Consider the following 19,227-nt stretch of genomic DNA (forward strand, 5'->3'; position numbering starts at 1 on the left):
AAAAGTATTTTGTTTTGATGTGGACTCCCAGAATTGCAAACCTCGTAAAGTGTTATTTTGTGTTGTCTACTATTAAATAACACAAAGTAAACAACTGTGTTGTTGTTTTTCTTTTACGCCGACATAATTTCTTTACAATGAGACCGAAATAGAACTTTCGTTACAGCTAAACTGGTATAAAGTATGCAAAGCTAGCAGTAACACGGACTCATAATCAGTTATACTTAATACAACTTCAAAATTAACATTAATTATAACTTTAAAAACAAAAATAAATAAACATGCATATTCCTTTAAATATTAACTTATGAACAATTTATAAAATCTCTCTCTCTCTCTCTCTCTCTCTCTCTCTCTCTCTCTCTCTCTCTCTCTCATACACAAATCTATGAAAAGTTCCTTTTTGGGTGATGACGTCATTTTTAAGAGAACGCAAACAATGATGGAATTCCTCACTGGTTATCTGTATTTTTATTTCTTATCCTGTTTGATTCTAGAATAAGTCAGAAATAGACGACAGTAATTTAGATTTTAAAAAAGTATATACATGTTTTAAAATAATGAAGCCAGAATGTCTGAACTGGTGTTACATTTTTAATAAACTCAATAAAATTTCTGTCATTTGTAAATGTCCAAAAAAAATCCTCCCAAGCAATTCCGTAATAAAATAAAAATCCTGACGTCTGATGGGAAAATATCAAAGGAACATGAAGGGGAAACACAGAATCATGATTTCCTTAAGGGAATCAGAAATAACAGCAGTAAAAGCAACACTGTCATCGACTATGGTGGTTATGGTTCGAATCACTCTTGCAATGAGAGATAAAGTCCAATAAAAGTAGTTCCTCGAGTTCAAAAATTTATTCAAAAAAAGTCATTTTTCTCCACTTTTTCCACATATATACATGTATGATAAAAGTTTCAAACTGAAGTAAGTTATCATAATTAAAAACAATGCTATTAATGTTTAATTTTTTTGTAAAAGCAAACAGCCAAAGTCAAAGCAGAGTGTTTATTACTGAACGACCCACTTCACACGCTAATTCAAGGAAAGCTGTTTAATAATTCATCAGGTCAAAATTTGAAATCAATTAAAAAACAAACGCTTTGCAAAAATCAAAAAGCATTCCCAGTCTTTGATCTTAATTTTTTATCCTTGCACTGTCCAAATGGGAATGGAGAAATGAAAATTTTGTTGATAGATGTGCAAAATTCGAAACCATTGGTTATGGATTACCTGAAGCTTTATTGCTTAAAAATATTCACCCTGCAAAATGTGACGAGATATAGACAGATTCTGAAGTCTACATATGCATCTGTATATGTCTGTTTGCGCCTTTTGTAACGTGTTCGAGAGACTCGGATCAATTCTTCACTATAGCATCACCTTGACACAGAAGTATTTGATTATTTCATACTAGAAACGGTATTCATGTTTCAGACCTAAAATATATTTTACATACTTATATTTACATCTACCCAATATGATTCCCTCTAGTTCTTACGGAAACTAATAGTTAATTCATAACTCTATAGAAAAAAAAAACAGACTAAAATCTGCACACCCTGTTTATCGATTGGTCGAATTCTACAGCGACCTAAGAAAAATCACGGACTGCACGAAATAATCATGACGATGTCAAACATAACCCGCCAACACGGGTTATGTATTTTTCTGCAATGTCGCCAGCTTCATATTCCACATGAAAGCATTTTATTGTTTAGTAAATAAGGGTTAAGAAGAAAAAACGGGTTACATTTTGATGAACAATGGCATTTATAGAAATCCACAAAGCTTTCATTGCATACTAATTCAACGTTTTTACATTGACTAGTATACACGCAACCCAAAACACATCCGTTTTCCTTGATCGGGTTCTGAAATGGGGTTCCATATATATTACAATTTTTGCCACTTTTCACAAATGACACATCATAAATTTAAGCAAAACAGATGAAAATGACTTTTAAATTAGACTCATTTTACTTCTTTTGACAAAAGAAAACTTTCATCAAACTTAACGATTGGCTTCGTGTGACGATGTAATTGGATGGATAATGGAGGTTCTTGTTAATTGTTTGGGAACTTCGGCATATATATTGAAGGAAGAATTATCCGAAATATTTGGTTTTAACTTCTAAATCATGTCTTAGGGCTATATGTTTAAGATGTGATGTACCCGACTTTTGAAGAAAAAAAATTCAACACGGGTAGATTTAATGATGTTGGGAGGTAATGAAATTCCCAGGCTACCTTTGAAATCCGGGTTTTTATGTCTATTGCTGCAAATGTAAACGAGAAACTGGACGAATAAAATTCCCATAAATTTACGAAGGTCTTATCTACAAAATCACACACATCTCAAGTTTAATTTTCAAAAACGGGGTACTTAACAAATACACTTTTATTGTCGGAAAAATATGTACGGGGGTTTATAATTGCTAATGTCTATTTCTATACAACTGATTATTGCACGAGGGTGCTAAAATTTATTCTTCCTGTAAAAAAGGAGGTGAACGTCTTTCTTCTCTCTCTGAGAGTGTTTTTACGGAGGGATTAAAGCAAACAAGAGGCTTTGCATATACTCGACAGGAAAGTGACTAATTAAATTGGTATTATTACGACATTCCGCCGATGACACCCTAACAATGCTCTATTACACGGCAATCAGTACTCTCAATTTGTTAAAAAAAAGTATTACAGAATTTAAACAAATGACCCAAATCTCTGCTAATCCAAAAAGTAACACAGAACTTTAAGCTTCCTAGTTTCAAAAAGGGGAAATAGGAAGTTTATAAGAGCTTCTGCTGTGTATTTCACATCAAAATTCTTCATTCAGTATGCGGGTAGAACAGGCATACTGTATATGAATAGAACGAAATACGATACATCGAGTCGGACGAAAACCGGGAGACTGGCGAATAACTGCACACACCACATTAAACTTAATTGTATCTTTTCAAAACTTGAACAAAAGTTTAACACAGGTTTTGAGATGATACACTCACGCACACCGTTTGCAATACATTCCAGCGAGGGTTGACAACACACTACACATAGCACACTCACACACCGTTAAACCCAAAAACTCAACCGATCACTTTTGCGAGGAGGGCAAAATAGATCACTCTCAATAATATGTAAACAAAAAAATCCCGTACCTTTCAAATGATGCGTATCCAAATCGTCATAGATGACCAAACAAAGCGGAGAGCTGCACTCTTCAGTGATTCGGAACTTCTTTTGAGGAGCAATGAAAAGGAACCGAAAAAAGTCTGTGGTGCGTGCAACTGTCGTCTGCCAAGCGACCCGTTCACTGGCGAGATTTACATGTTCTACCCGACTCTATAGAAATGGAGAAAATTAATCCGTAAGACCTGTAGAAACATCTCAAGGCCGTTTAAGCCGCTGGCTATGCTTATTTGAATTAGAAGCGATTTTTTTTTCTTTGAATGGCAGGTACCGGGTTATTATGGATAGTTTTCGTCACACTATTCAATTATAGGACGGGTGAGAATGTAATAGGCTGACATAATTGTATTAAGGGTGTTGTTTACTTTTCTTCTCTCCATTATAAAAAGCCTGAAGGAGCACCTCAACCACTCATTACTGAGTAAAATGGCGTCAAGTTCGGAGAAGGGGGTATTCAGCATTTATGTGCCTGTTTCAGTATTCAGGAATTTCGGATTAAATTTGGAAAATGTCGATTCCAATATTTTGTGGAAAAAATAATTTTTACTTATAGTTTTATAAATATTGGTTTTCTCACAACCATGCCGTTTTGCGCTTGCGCATCTGTTTGTGATTTCGGCCAGAGAGAGAGGAGAGAAAAAAACTTAATGAGCAATTCACTTATTTTCAAATGCACAACATGTGTTCATATTCCGTTTTCTTTTAAAATAAAAAGTTCAACGAGAAGCAGCGAGCTATTTCCTTGCTCTGAGCCCCGCTGTGATGGTCAAATCTAAGTTCTTATAATGAACACGGCGGGTTAAATCGGGCCGCTTCTCTTTACAATGAAATGCGAAGGAATTAAAATAATCCACAGGATATTTAGCGTTAATATTAACCTTTGACCCGACACAGTTTTTTCTCTCTCTCGAAACTAAGCAGTAACATTGAAAGGGAGAAAGGGGGGTTTGCACTAACACTCTCTCTCTCTCTCTCTCTCTCTCTCTCTCTCTCTCTCTCTATCTCTCTCTCTCTCAATACATTTGTAAACAACATGTTTAACTGTAGACATATTATTATTCAATGTTAATGAAAAAGCTTAGGCCTATATAAATAGTGGTTGCATTGCCGTAAGCTCTACTCTTTCTAGTATTTAGAGTAACTCCCCTTTGTTCATGCCGAGCATGGAGATAGATGATATTCGGATATGGATAAAAACCAAACAAAATAAGAACAAAACATTGAATATATGTATAAAAACCAGCAATTAATCCATTTTCAATCATAAGTTCGCTTTTATAATTACAATTTTTAACGAACTCTTACATACCGAGTATTTTTTTTTATAAGCGAATTCAAAGCTAATTTTACCCACCGAGGAATGTAAATTTCAAAATGTTAACCATCGCCCACCCTCATTCCACCCCACTATTTGTCTAAATCAAGTAAAATTGACTATTATGATAAACAATGTATTAAACAATGTTGAAATAGAAAATACTTAGTTTGAAACTAGCTGCATGTATACATAAGATAATGGAAATAAAAAGAAACCATTTGACAGCACTGTGTTAGCACATTATTTACATATATGCAAATCCTTATATTCGTTTAGTTGTCTTCCTTGATTTACGATGACCATGTGAGAAAGTCACAGCTGTTGAATTAATAAATTAAATGCTTTTTTGGTTGTAGCATGAAAAATGATCCAACATGTACTCATCCTCCTTATCTCACGGCCCTCGTACATGCTTTCTCCCCCACTGTCCTCTAGTGGTCAAATATGATGAATCCACGCATTCATCTAGCCCTTAATTATGTATAGAAGACATCGTCAGTCTCTTAGGCCTGACAGATTAAGTGGACGGGCCTGTCTCTCCAGAAATACAGCGAATTTGTCTCCGTAAAATAAATCGCTTTTTATGTGTTTAATACAAATAATCTTTGGCATATGACGTATATAAAATTATTTTATTTTTGTTAGTGTGTTATTTTTTTTTATTTTGAAAATAAAGAATTGGAAGTAAAACATCTGTTTATTTCAATATACGCGTCTCAATTTGATTGCACGGTTTTTATTTCTTAGATTCAATTTTATGGACGGTTGATATAAAAACATAAAATTTTATAAATAAATATTAATCTAAGGTTTGACATATCATGAATATTTTTAACTATTTGTAATTGTATATAATTAAACATAAATAACGTACATACATGTATTTGTGTTAAGTGAGCATTTTTTGATATAAAAGACGCGATTCTAACAAAGTCTCTTCCCGAACACATTTTTAAAAAAGATAACACTTTTATGGAATACATTAATTTATCCAATAAAAAATAGTACAAGTACTTCACATTTTATCAGACGTTGATAACTTGTTATTATATATCAAACTTTTCATTGCAATAGAAGGATATACTTCATTATTTATCCTCATTATCACGGAGTTGACAATTCTGTGTCCATATTTTTATAAAGGTCAATCAGAGGTCATGATTACATACAGTGGGAAAAATTTTAAGATCTTAATTTATTAGTCTAAATGTATTATTGTTTGTTCAGGAATACAGAAAATTTTGTTAATTTCGAAAAATCAGGTCAAAAGTCGACTGACCATGTGTCAAAAGGTCAAGGCCAAAATGTCAGAGTTTGGGATGATAAATGAGCACGGAGTGTGCCAGACAGGTTTCTATGGTATATGTGTCATTTACATCCAAGAGAAGCCACAACAAAAGTGAAGTGGAATTTTATTAATGGACAATAATTTGAATAAATGTCTGCGTTTAATGTGTCTAAATTGAAACGTTGAGGGGAAAGTCTCGATCGCACATGCATAAATGTATGTTTTTGATAAATTCATTATTTGAAATTTACCTTTGATATTTTTTTTTATTAAAGACAATTCGAACCAAGAGATATGAATTAAGTCTGCAACCCCAGGTTAAGTAAACACCATACACTGACTTTCAAACATGCTTTGAAATTATTGTTGTAATTCTTTTAATGAGATACATCACAACCACTTTTGAAATAATTTATTTCAATGCTAGATCTTTGCGATGTTCTTAAGAATATTTGCCTTCTCCTTACGTTTCAAGAACATTTCATATAAATCCAACTCATGTCGCAGAAGTATTATCACAACGTGTTGTTTTCATTGTAGATTTTCGTGAATTGACATTTAATGAAAAAATATATTTCTTTACAACAATCAAATCATGATAAAAGAAAGGCTTTTTTTGGGGGGGGGGTAATTTTTTTAAAACTTCAAACAAAAGGTATGAGGGATTTGCAGTTGGTTGACTACCCTCCCCCACCCCAAACAAAAAAAAAAACAACAACAACAAAACCAAAACAAAACAAGGTATAACAAACAAGCAAACAGCAAAATAAACCATATCAACTTTTTAGATTGTAACAACTGCATACAAAAATTGTGAAGCTGTTTTATTTCGGTTTGGCTTGTGTGCCGCCAGATGCTGTCTCCCATAAATGGTAAGGCTATCAATCTTTTTTCTTCATAATATGACTATATATATTTGTTATTATTACTTCATTGCTTTTTTATTTCTGTTTATTTTTTAATATTTTTTTTAAAAACTGTATTATAATCTATATGGGCGGTCGTGTAATACGAAATTTATTCTTTATTGCTCTTGCTCAAGAATTGAACCGGTATTTATAGAATTTAAAACGAGATTATAACACAGCATAGTGATCAATCTTGGAATCACAGAACACAGCATTGTAAAACTAGATGCTGTCATTAGACAGTAATACCCGCACCAAGTGTTTGCCCTTAAATAACACTGTTTTGTACCAGTTTAATTAAAAATGAAGGCCACATGCAAGCTCCGGAAATACATTTAAAAATTATAATTTTCATAACTGAAGGATGAGATCCCTTCCCATATGATAATACACATTAGCAGCACTTTATGTGCAATTTGGGGTTGAACTGTTTGCAGTGAATTTTCTGTTAATCAATGAAAGTATAATGGTCTATATAATAATTACAAACAAAATTAAAAATTAAATTATGCCCCCTCCCCGTACCGGTTGCCGATTTTAGATTTGCTTCTGTGTGCCTACATGAACATCATCGTGTGCACAGATTTAGAGAAGGGGTGGGAGTGAGGGGTGGAGACCCCCCCCCCCCAAAAAAAAATTTTTTTTTTTTTTAAAAATTCATTTATATCAATAGTAAAATTACCAAAAATACACCTTGAACCCCAATGCTCTTACAGACATGTAAACGCTCTAACTCATTGCTTCAATGTTAGGTAACATTATTTTGGGGGTAAATATTTAATTAATATCTATACTTTTTTTTTTACCTCAATTAAGGAAGTATACATCACAATATGCAGGTGTCCTGCACCACCTTAAAGCTGTTATTTACCTAATAAAATAGTGCAAGGGGTTTTAAAGAATAGGTCATAAAAATACATGCATGTTACAAATAACTGATCTTTGTCTGAAGTTACGTACACAACTCAGGTCTGCAGGTCTCATTAGCGGGTACTAGTTTTACCCAGCTCTTCAAATAGATGGTTTCATATGTATACATACATGTATGTGTTTTCCATATGCGGAAAATGATTAGTTAAGATCAGCTAAAGGAATTTATTATTGTGCTTTAATTGGATTATCATTATGATGTTGACTTATATAGGTAAGCATAATACAAGAAGTAGCAGTAGCACAATATAATGAGATGCCAGCACACATAAGTTTTACTTTCACTTTCTAAATGGGATCTCCCTTTGACAGCATACTGTACGTATCATCATCTTTTAATATTTAAATAAGCTTATCATTGTTACCCATCCTATCGCATTTGTAAAGTTTCTGTCATTTTAATTGCAAAAGTTATTTTTTTTATTTGTGTTGCAGACATACACAATGTAGTTGACCCCATATTGACCCTTTATAAACAATTTCATATTGAATTTGTGTATTACATGTAAGTAAATGTAGACACTTATCGTTTTTATATGAGCTATAATAGGAAGGAAGGAGTATTTCTTTCTTAATGTATTATAATGCATCAAATACAATGTAGGTCATGACCTTATGGGACTGTTCTGACCCAACGAAACAGGAAAATATGGTATAAAGTACATTAATGACCCCCAGGTGTTGTCTTTAACCCTCCCCCCCCCCCTTTATGAAATAGGAAATGATGATACACTGTATATTTTGTTAACTTCTAAGATCCTCATCCCTAAACCAAATAATTTATTTTTGCTCTTTGTATCATTGCGCGTCAAATTGTATATAGGTTATGCCCCCTTGGAGACACTCTGACATTCTAGAAACAATAAAGTATTTTATCTTATTTATATGTAGTGTTTGATCCATGTAGGTAATTCCTAGCCTAATGATGACACTGCTTTGTTTCGGAGACTTTACAATTGCCCAAAATAGGTGAATTAATACACATGCATATAAAATTTTGTTTATAAATCTTAAAAATTGAATTAAGCAATTTCCGAAATGTTAATGTGCATCAGGAGAGAAAAAGCAATCAAGAAATGATTTAAAATTTGCTTCTGTATACATGTGAGATTGTATTAAGAAGACTGAATCTTTAGAACCAGGTTAGATGGGGGGGGGGGGGGGGGTGGATGTGGATTATTTATAAACATTTATAATTTGAATCATTTATTATTATTAATTCTAACTTGTCAATGAATATTAGTTATTTATCCCATGGTAGAAATATGACCTCTGATCATATCTCAATTGATCATTTGTCAATTATGCAAGGTGTAATGTAATTTTTTTTAAAGAATAACACATTTTTTACCAGTTTATAAAAGTTTTTAGACACCCAATTAAATTATATTTTGATTTTAATAGATCATTCGACAATTAAGGGGGGGGGGGGGGGGGGAGAACAGTGTATATTTGAGTTTGTTTTGGGGTGGGGGTTCCAAGTCATATATTTGACAATTTTTTAATGTAATTTAAAATAAAACTAAGCCATACTACAGTCATGAACATGAATAGTATAGAACAAAACACAAACTAATACATGTATAACATGTATATATATATAGGAAGTATTACAAAACATAGATGATTGATCTATATCTGGGTTCTTAAATTGAATCATATATCATGTACATATTACGGTATATTATTGTATCTTTGTTCAAGGCATTTCAGATGTTATGTAGGTCATGATCCCAAGTACCCTTCCTAAAATTATCAAATATCATAAAAACCATTGAGATCCCCACCTTAATCCAAAGATATTATTCCTCCTTATGGCATGTAAGTCATGACCCTAAAGGATTATCCCGACCTCCTTAGAATCAGAAATTGTCAATTATCTTTAGATTATTGATGTTTTATGATCTTATCTCTATTTAATCTTTATTATTAAGTCTCCCGAATGAAATTTAGAGACTTATTGTTTTTGTACGGTTCTTAATACATGTACATGTATTATTATTCTTCGTCTTCTTCTTTCCCGCTCTGAACTTGTTTCTCAGAGATGGCTGAACAGAATTGTACAAAACTCTAGGATATGATAGGCCTAGCTGCATATCTAGTTGTGCATCCTGGTTTGATTTTTCTCATTTTGGGTTAGACAACCACTTTGGGTGGGGGGGGGGGGGGGGGTCCCAAACGGTGTGGACTCTAACATTGAACCTTGTAGGAGAATAGGTTATCTCCACCCTTTAACCATATATATTCTTGTTCTTTGTGTCAAGGGGCATCAAACAGTATGTAGGTCATGGGCCCGGGGGGTGGTCGTGCCCCCCCCTCGAACAGGAAGTGCACGAATATCTCGAAAACGGTTGAGATCCCCACCCCTTAAACATATATATTCTTGATCCTTAATTAAGGGTAATGGGAATCAAAAGGTATGTAGGTAATGGGCCTCAGGGTTAAATTTAATTTTTCAAAACCCTAATGCACATCTGTAGAACAGTCCCTATCATATCCCAAGATATGATAAATCATAAGAGGAGCTCTAGCTCTTGGATCTATGTTTTTTATTTTAGTGATATTAAAACGTCAATTTTCTGCTACTATTTGACTCCCTGGATGAAATTTAAATTTTTAAAACCTTACTGCACACCTATAGAACAGTCCCTATCATATCCCAAGATATGATGTGTCTATCCATTAAATCATAACAGGAGTTCTAGGATCTATGGTTTTTTTTTTAGTGATAAACGTCAATTTTCTGCTACTATTTGACTCCCTGGATGAAATTTAAATTTTTAAAACCTTATTGCACATCTATAGGACAGCCTCAATTATATCCCAAGAGATGATGGAGCTACTCCAAAAGTTGTAAGAGGAGTTCTGGGAACCATACTTTTTTTGCAAAAAAACGTCATTTTTTGTTGCCCACTGATCCCCTTAATAAAAATAATAAATCTGGAACCTGATCATACTTCAATATGACACCCCCTGGCAATCATATTCTTGAAGATCATTTGGCTACTGATAAAAAAAATGACGTTTTTGAAACCAGTTTTTTTGTAAAAAAAAAAAACGTCATTTTTCAGCCATTAAATGACCCCCAGTACAAAATTGAAAATTCCGAAACCTTATTGCGCATCTATAGGATACCTTTAAACATATTCCAAGAGATGATTTGTCTACTGTTGAAAATGTAGGAGGAGTTAGAGGAAGAAGGTTTTTTGTGAAAAAACATCATTTTTTACCAATTATTTGACCCCGAGGACTAACAGAGAATTTTTGAAACCTTTTTACAAAACAACATGATACCCCGAATCAAACTCCAAGAGTTCAGTTTGCTGGTTTGTAAGATGTAAGAGCAGTTTGAGAAAGTAAAACGTGACAGACGGATGGACGGACAGACAGACGGAACAGGGTAACAACAATATACCTGAACTTTCTTTAGAAAGTGCGGGTATAATTATCACACAACATTGTTCATTCCAAAACATTGTGATCAGAATTGAGATTATCACACATTATTGTTACTAGTATCAGCCTTGAGATTATTGCACAGCATTGTGATCAAATTTGAGATTACCAGACACCACTGTAATCAGACTTCAGAGTATCAAAATGTATTCTGATCAGACTTACACATCATTGCTTGTAGTCTTGAGAGTATCACACAGCATTGTGATTAGACTTGAGAGTATTACACAGCATTGCTTGTAGTCTTGTGAGTATTACACAGCATTGTGATTAGACTTGAGATTATTACACAGCATTGTGATTAGACTTGAGAGTATTACACAGCATTGTGATTAGACTTGAGAGTATTACACAGCAGTATGATTAGACTTAAGAGTATCACACAGCATTGTGATTAGACTTGAGAGTATCACACAGCATTGTGAGAAGACTTGAGAGTATCACACAACATTGTTATTAGACTTGAGAGTATTACACATCATTGTGATTAGACTTGAGAGTATCACACAGCATTGTGATAAGATTGAGAGTATTACACAGCATTGTGATTAGATTAAGAGTATTACAAAGCATTGTGATTAGACTTGAGAGTATCACACAGCATTGTGATTAGACTTGAGAGTATCACACAGCATTATGATTAGACCTGAGAGTATCACACAGCATTGTGATTGGATTTGAGAGTATCACACAGCATTGTAATTAGATTGAGAGTATTACACAGCATTGTGATTAGACTTGAGAGTATCACACAGCATTGGGATTAGATTGAGAGTATTACACAGCATTGTGATCAGACTTGAGAGTATAGTATTACACAGCATTGTGATTAGACTTGAGAGTATCACACAGCATTGTGATTAGACTTGAGAGTATTACACAGCATTGTGATTAGACTTGAGAGTATCACACAGCATTGTTATTAGACTTGAGAGTATCATACAGCATTGTGATCAGACTTGAGATTATCACACAGCATTGTGACAAGAGTTTAGGTAATTCCACAGTATTAGCAATCTAAAATCCGAACAACTTCTGCCAGAGTTCGTTCATTATTACCAAACCAAGTTCTTTGTATACAGACACAGAGAACCATGGATAGGATCTGTTATCATTGCATTGCTAGCAAACTGTAGATCTTTATAAAAGCACCATGATTAGAACTACGGCCATTCAACAGCATTGTGGGCAAATCTACGATAATTCAAATTTGAAACTTAAGACCAGTCAACAGCTTTGTAAGGAAATCTCACGACCAGACATGTATAACTCCTTTTAAAAAAATATTCAACCAGCCAACAAAAATGTGTGTAAATTCATAATAAGTTGAAAGATCGAGCTAAACTTCTGACTAATTGAAAACAAATTGTAAACAAAACCTTTTGCCAGTCATCAACATTTCAGTAAACTTACGGCCAGTTAAAATCATCGCATGTAAGCTCTGTGACCAATCAGCGACATTACGATCAAGCAACAAGTTTTTAACTATTACGACATTCATCAGATTTTTTGAGCAAAGCTGAAATAAGTCAACATCGTTTTAAGTAAATCTTCAGCAAATTCTCACTATTGTCGTTAAACCCATATCAGTACTAGTCAACAGCTTTATCTACGAGTAAACCGACGGTCAATATACAACATTATCATACGACCAATGACCAAACAAAAGTATTGTCAGTAAACCTCGCAATCAGTCAAACGCAAACTTACGACCAGTCAACAGCATAAATCTACGATCAGGCAAAAGCTCTATGAGTAAACCTACGATCGAAGTACAGCACTAGTAGTGTGAGTAGTAAGTCTACGACTAAATTACAGCATTGTGAGTAAATCTACGAACTAATTACAGCATAATTCTAAATAAACAGCCACTTTGTTAGTAAATCTGCGACCAAGTTACAGCATTGTGAATAAACCATTTCACAATTTCTTTGTCGAGAACCTACGGTCAGCACTACTAGGGGAGGACAAGTGGACACCTTTGCGAGTTAAATGCATGTGTCAGATAAATCTCCTACTAATATCATCTGGGGATACGATTAAACGAATCGGGGCTGCATTTTACAAAAGAACTTACGACAAAGTTGTAAATATTTACAGTCTCGTAAAATGGTTTAAGAGAACAAAATTGACTTAAAACCATTTGTTAACAAATATTTCAATTCCCATAATTATATTTTCCAGCCATATGAATAAATCATTGATTAGTTGGTGATTAATTAGCATTCATTAATTTTGTAGTAAGCCGTAAGTCCTCTTGTAAAACGCAGCCCGGGACCATGTTTACCAAAGATGGTCACTAGTGTCATAAAGTCACTCCATTTGTGGGCCAAGCCCTGCGTTTTGTTTTCTTTCATTTGTACGGTTAAAATGCAGCATACAGACATTATCAAAAATTATATTTAGGTAAAGTCAGACACAAAGAGAAAGGCTATACAAGTAGGTAAAATTGTTAGAGCCTAAAAAACTTTCAACTAAACGATTGTTATTAAAAAAGAGATTAAAAAAGCTTATTTATATTAAGAGGAAGTAAAATGGTAACTTGTTATGTAATCAAAAATATTTGCTACTCCTAATAATGCGGTTTTTAAAGTACTTACGTCATCTTTATTTGTGAAACATGGAGGATTGGCTGAAAATTACTAAGTACTTTTTTAAAGTTGCCATTCAATTTAAAGGACGTCATCTCATGAAATATCGTGAATGTATTATATCACTAATTCATCAAAGGGTAACCAGGAAGTTATGTCCCCTCTCTCTGATATTGCGTTAATGTAGATCAATTTATCAAACAAAGTTTTGCTTTTATAAGATGTGATTAAAAAATATTTTCTTTGTAAAAAAAAAGTATACAAAGGCTACATAAGATGATGCAGATCGTTCTGAATTTGTTTAAGAGCACGTGCATATTATTAAACCTTCCTCTTGTGTACCGATTGTTGAAATGATAAGAGTTACCCCCTCCGTCCTTGAAGACGTTTATGATAACTGTTTATACAAAATAATAAGAATATAATTTTCTGTGTACATATATAGTTAATATGATTTCTTATTCTAAAATAATTGTTTTCTAAATATATCCAAAAGAGCCCCCCCCCCCCACTGCTATATGTATATAGCTGGGGCTTTATGAGTGTTTGTCATGTCTGTCTTTCGTCTATCAGCCCTTCTGTCCGTTGTGTGTGCATTTACCTAAGTTTTTATCTCAGTTTCAAATGAACTGTCCCCCTCCCCAAATCAAACTTACGTAAATTTACGTAAATTTGAGAGCAGTCTAACTGTGTTATAATTTTCTGACCTTGAATTTTCCTATGACCTTGAGTTCACTATTCCTCATTTTGCGTTCAGGCAAGATTATTTTTTTCCATAGAATTTAAATTCAAACATACCTGTATATACATATGGAATAGTAGAAATTCTCAACGGTGTCTTGATTTTCCGGCATTGGCCTTCCTTCTGATCTAGACTTCACAGTTTCTGATTTTGCCATATTTTTATACTACTGAGTAACATGCATTAATCATTTTTTTTACCTTAATCTTTCACCTCGATTATGACTTTGATATTTTATTTTTCATTTATCTCAATCTAAAAAAATCGAGATATTCCTAAGTTTTGTGTATGGTACAAATTGTTGTCAAATATTCCCTCTTCACCATATTCTACTTTTGATTCAGATTTGTGCAAATATGTTACTTTAACGCAATATATAAATTACGTACTGTTAAATGGGGTAGTCATGTTCTGTGGATATATTTTTGGGAGTTGATTTCAATCAACTCTCCTATGCAGTTACTCTGGCAAACCGAAAGTGAAACAGTGTTTGGACCTAAGCACAAATCATCACCGCTGACAAGACTTACTTCTTGAAAACAATGGAAACATTCGATGTAATGTATGCTGAAGCATTGTTTTTCAAGGAAACTTATTTATTAACACTTTGAAAATAGTCAGATTTTATATAATACGAACAATTTAGATATTTTTGTAGTCTCATGTGTTCCTAAGTCAGAGACTAGAGTTCGATATCGACAGTGCTTGGATCCATACGATTTTTAGAATTGTTTCGATTACTAATACATAGTTTGAAATCTATCTTTAAATATTACACAACATTATTTATATGGGGTTTCTCGAAATTCTTGTCAGAAAAATCTAAAAATTCATAGAATAAAAAAGTGCGTAATTCAAATACAGACTAGAAACAAACTGCCATACAAGATTAGTTGATTTTAAAATAAATGATAATCGATAAAACCAACTCCCCTCAGTACTTCAGTACTTTGATCAATTCTATCATCGAATAGAAACATTGTTTCTATCGACGTCAGAATCGGGGAAAGGGGAGTATGAAGAGGCTTACCCCCCCCCCCCTTTTTTTGTGCAAAATTAAACATGACCATTTAATACCATAATTTTTTTTTCAAGATTTCTGATGACTAACACCCCCCCCCCTTCATTTTGCTTCTGACGCCACTGGTTTCAACATATACCAAAGTAAACTCAACGTTGAAAAGAATCAAACATTGAAGCAAAGTTGAAACTAAAGTGATTATCGACGACGCCACCAAATATCAACACTGAATAACAGATCGCTGAATGCTAACTGGGAAAACGTTATTTTGAATTAAAATTTCTTTCATTTTTTTTTTTATAGAGAACTAAATTATGATAAACATGATTATTTATAAAATTTCACTTGATTTTTTTACTAGTATTTTGATAAATAGTACAGTACGTCACATGGAAATGTCCCAGACCATATAAATACACGTTCTCTACAAATGACGTTTTGCCGTGCTAAGAAGGATAACTCTAAGATTTATTATGCTGTCAATCTACTTTTTATAAAAATTCACCAATTTTGTATGCTATTAAGATGAAGGTTTTCTAATTTAATTTTTTTTCTAGATTTGTCCCTTAAAATGTTCGCCATACGTGTAACAAAATACTTCATTGCGTCTCAATTTAAATTTATTTATTTAGTTAAGTAGTGTTCTCCTTATTCGTAAATCAAAGCGATCTTTGCTGTATACTCGAAGAAATTCGCCAGTCAGTCTTCTGAATTGCATTCCCACCATTTCTCAGAAGTAGATCATTGGATTACTCAGTATACACTCCATGATATATAGATCTAATGATATATAGCTTAATATATAGTGGCGAACCTCTTTTACTCATCGCATAAAAATTATTTCTATATTCTATTTTCATTTATTTTTCATATTTCTGCTTTAAATTCAAACTCACAGTTTCTATGAATGCTCAGGTCCTCAAATTAACATATTTAGTAGTTTCCAATAACATTGTGCGCTGGATGAAATGTTTATTAGTATGATTTTATTAAAAGACGCTTTTACACACAGACATTCACTATTACAAAGCATTCAAAGAAATCATTAATATTTAGATGCATTACCATAAACATGTACACAGACGTAAATAAAAACATTTTTGTTGATTGCAAATACACTGTAACACTGGCCAGTCTGTATAATTGTAGCATACAAATGCATCCCGCGTGATTACGTTATTTTTGGTCCTCGTTTACCACGTGATTTCCACGTAATGTCACGATCACGCGTTCGGCCACCGTTGAAACCCATGGAATTTTTCATTGGTATTCATGCAGCATAGAATTTTGTGTAATTAAGCATAATAAGTATATTCGCTCTCTGTAAATTTCATTTGTGTGCTACTTTCACTTAGATTTCATGAGGCATAATTGTCTAGTATGGAATTCACCGTGTTTTCGTAAGAAAAAGAACCCCATGAAATGTACATGTACAAATGTTCTTATCAAATCATATACTCACAGACTTGTATACACTGTGTAGGATTGAGATTATGATATCATAGAGAGAGATGATGTGAAATCACGCAATTACAGCACTTTCATATCATATACAGTATGTAGTTTATATATAAATACCATACCAGAAAAGTCGCGTAATCAGCTCATCTGTAGTTTTGTGTTTTTAATTAACATTTTTCAATCTGACTAGGACAATCACTTGAAAGACTCAGATGAAAAAACAAAATTACATGGCACATATAATGAAGGTCTGTTTAAAACTGAGAATTATTGCCTTTATCTCGCAAAGGGCTTTGTCTCAGAAATATCACAAGGGGAACTGGCAAGTTACTTCTTTGTTCATTGTCAAAAACTGGTATTTTATTAACTGTTGTCACGTGTATGGTTCTCGGATTTCTTTTTCATATCTTCGGAATCTTCCTAATTCGGCCCCACAATGGGAACACTTGTGCACGCAATCTTTGGCACTTGGCACACAGAAAGGAATGGCGAAACATCCCAGCCATAATCTGTAGAGGATTTATAGAACTGTTATCAAGTATTCAAAGAAAATACTAAATGACAAAATATTAATAAAATCTATTCAGTATATGAAAGAATTTGAACTAAAATTGACATACGCGCGTCAGATAGCAAATTAAACGTTTCAATTGATAGGAAGTCCTTTTAAATCTGGAACTTTATCAAAGCATTGCAAACAAAATGTAAAAGTGAAACAAAAAATCTACATGGATGTCAAAGGCGATTTTTTAACAGTGGTCAAAGGAAAAGAAATTTAAAGCTCTTCAATTTGATTATCTAAATGCATACTTTTAAAACTTCATATGTAGGAAAGTAACTGCATTATAGCTATTATATCGTCACTTATATTCAATGATGAATGGACGCTATATCTAGGTATATATGTCAGTGTGATACGTAATGTTACTTGCTGGTAAAACAATTTTATCAAATTTGAATTTTACGATATACTTTGCATTGACTAGAATTTTTCTTTGGCATGGTTTGATATCATTCGTTCGGACAGGTGTATGGAATCTACGTAATAAATATGCTCCCCTTTAATTATTGTTTGTCTACACAATGCGTTTTTATCTTGCTGTTATTGTCTTTTATATAGTGACACAAAGCTTTCGCGTGAAGCAGAAATATGAACTATCGGAACTAAAATATTCACGATGGAATTAAAAAGTAAGAAATGATTCTTGAACTAAATCAAAAACAACAAGAAATCAACAATTGACTGTTAAAACCAAGTAATACACATACACAACCAGATAATGGCAAGCAAGCCAGGTACATGTACCTACCCCATAAACAGCAACAGAAGACATAAACCATAAGTATATACTCCTGGCTCGTAAAAAACGTCTGTCTCTCCGGTATGGTCACATTCCGGGCATTTAGCCACTGCCGGGTCCGGACCGAACCCGTTACTGGTCGGCTTTGACCCCGTGTCTTCTGGCGGTTCCACGGTAATGCTGGTATCATCTGGAGTGGCCATTATTTATTGCACGCGTCTGGTAAGGATTTGTAAACATCGATTGTAATGTTTGCCTTACCAACGCAAATTAAAAAAAAAGAAGGAAGTTAAATTCTTTTAAAAAGTACCCGTATATTGTCCAATGACAACTATTTAAATCTAAGGTCCGAAAAAGAAGTAAACACAGCCAATGCCTGTCGTGTTCAGATATATGTTAATTTGTTACCGTTATGCGGCAAGGGGGACAGCTTTGTGAGAAAATTTAAAGGGAATATAAATTACTTATCGAATTATTGACAGTCACTGCACGGTAAATTCGGCATGCGGGTGTATTGATCTGTTTTCATGAATGCAATTTACCGTATAGTTCGCAATGCCACCCGACTCTGATTTCTTGACATTTTTTCTATAAAAGCTTGTGTTAAAATTCCTCAGGACTTTTTAGATTTATGTTTTTAATCGATATTTTTTCTTGATCAGATCAAAGATAAATGAATTGATTTGGTATATTTACTAACTATGCCGCATGTATCAAATTGATAAAGTGACGCGCATGTGTGTACTAAAAAGAAAATATTGATAAACAGTTAAACCTTTCAGCTCCCTTAGATCTGTTCAAAGACTAATGAATCCGTCTTGGGCTTAATAAAGTAAGAATTGGTAAACAATTCTAAAGTCTACCGTAAATAAAGATTAAAGTGAAAATTAGGATTGTCCCCATTTCTTGATTCCTTTTTAAAATCTTTTCGAGTATCAATCAATGTTTAACAAGTATTTGATTGATGTTTAAAATTTCAACCTTATTCATTTTATGAATATCACGGATATATATTTAC

General features: G+C 33.4%; 2 protein-coding genes across 2 annotated transcripts in view; both read right to left on the bottom strand.

Moving 5' to 3' along the window:
• Nucleotides 1-3,332, bottom strand: part of LOC128167884 (paired box protein Pax-5-like) — a 53,292-nt gene extending 49,960 nt beyond the window's left edge. The window contains exon 1 of the mRNA XM_052833834.1: nucleotides 3,163-3,332. The gene's annotated coding sequence lies outside the window, so the exon portion shown is untranslated. The remainder of the gene's footprint in view (nucleotides 1-3,162) is intronic.
• Nucleotides 3,333-16,399: 13,067 nt separating this feature from the next.
• On the bottom strand, nucleotides 16,400-18,539 carry LOC128166302 (cell death-inducing p53-target protein 1 homolog). Its single transcript, XM_052831394.1, has 2 exons — nucleotides 18,219-18,539; nucleotides 16,400-17,417 (listed from the first exon to the last, which is right to left on the bottom strand). Exons 1-2 carry the CDS (start codon nucleotides 18,410-18,412, stop codon nucleotides 17,282-17,284), a joined length of 330 nt encoding a protein of 109 aa, XP_052687354.1. The 5' UTR covers nucleotides 18,413-18,539; the 3' UTR covers nucleotides 16,400-17,281.
• Between the last annotated feature and the right edge of the window lie 688 nt (nucleotides 18,540-19,227).

The sequence above is a fragment of the Crassostrea angulata genome, chromosome 10, assembly GCF_025612915.1.
Source record: "Crassostrea angulata isolate pt1a10 chromosome 10, ASM2561291v2, whole genome shotgun sequence".
Lineage (NCBI taxonomy): Eukaryota > Metazoa > Mollusca > Bivalvia > Ostreida > Ostreidae > Magallana > Magallana angulata.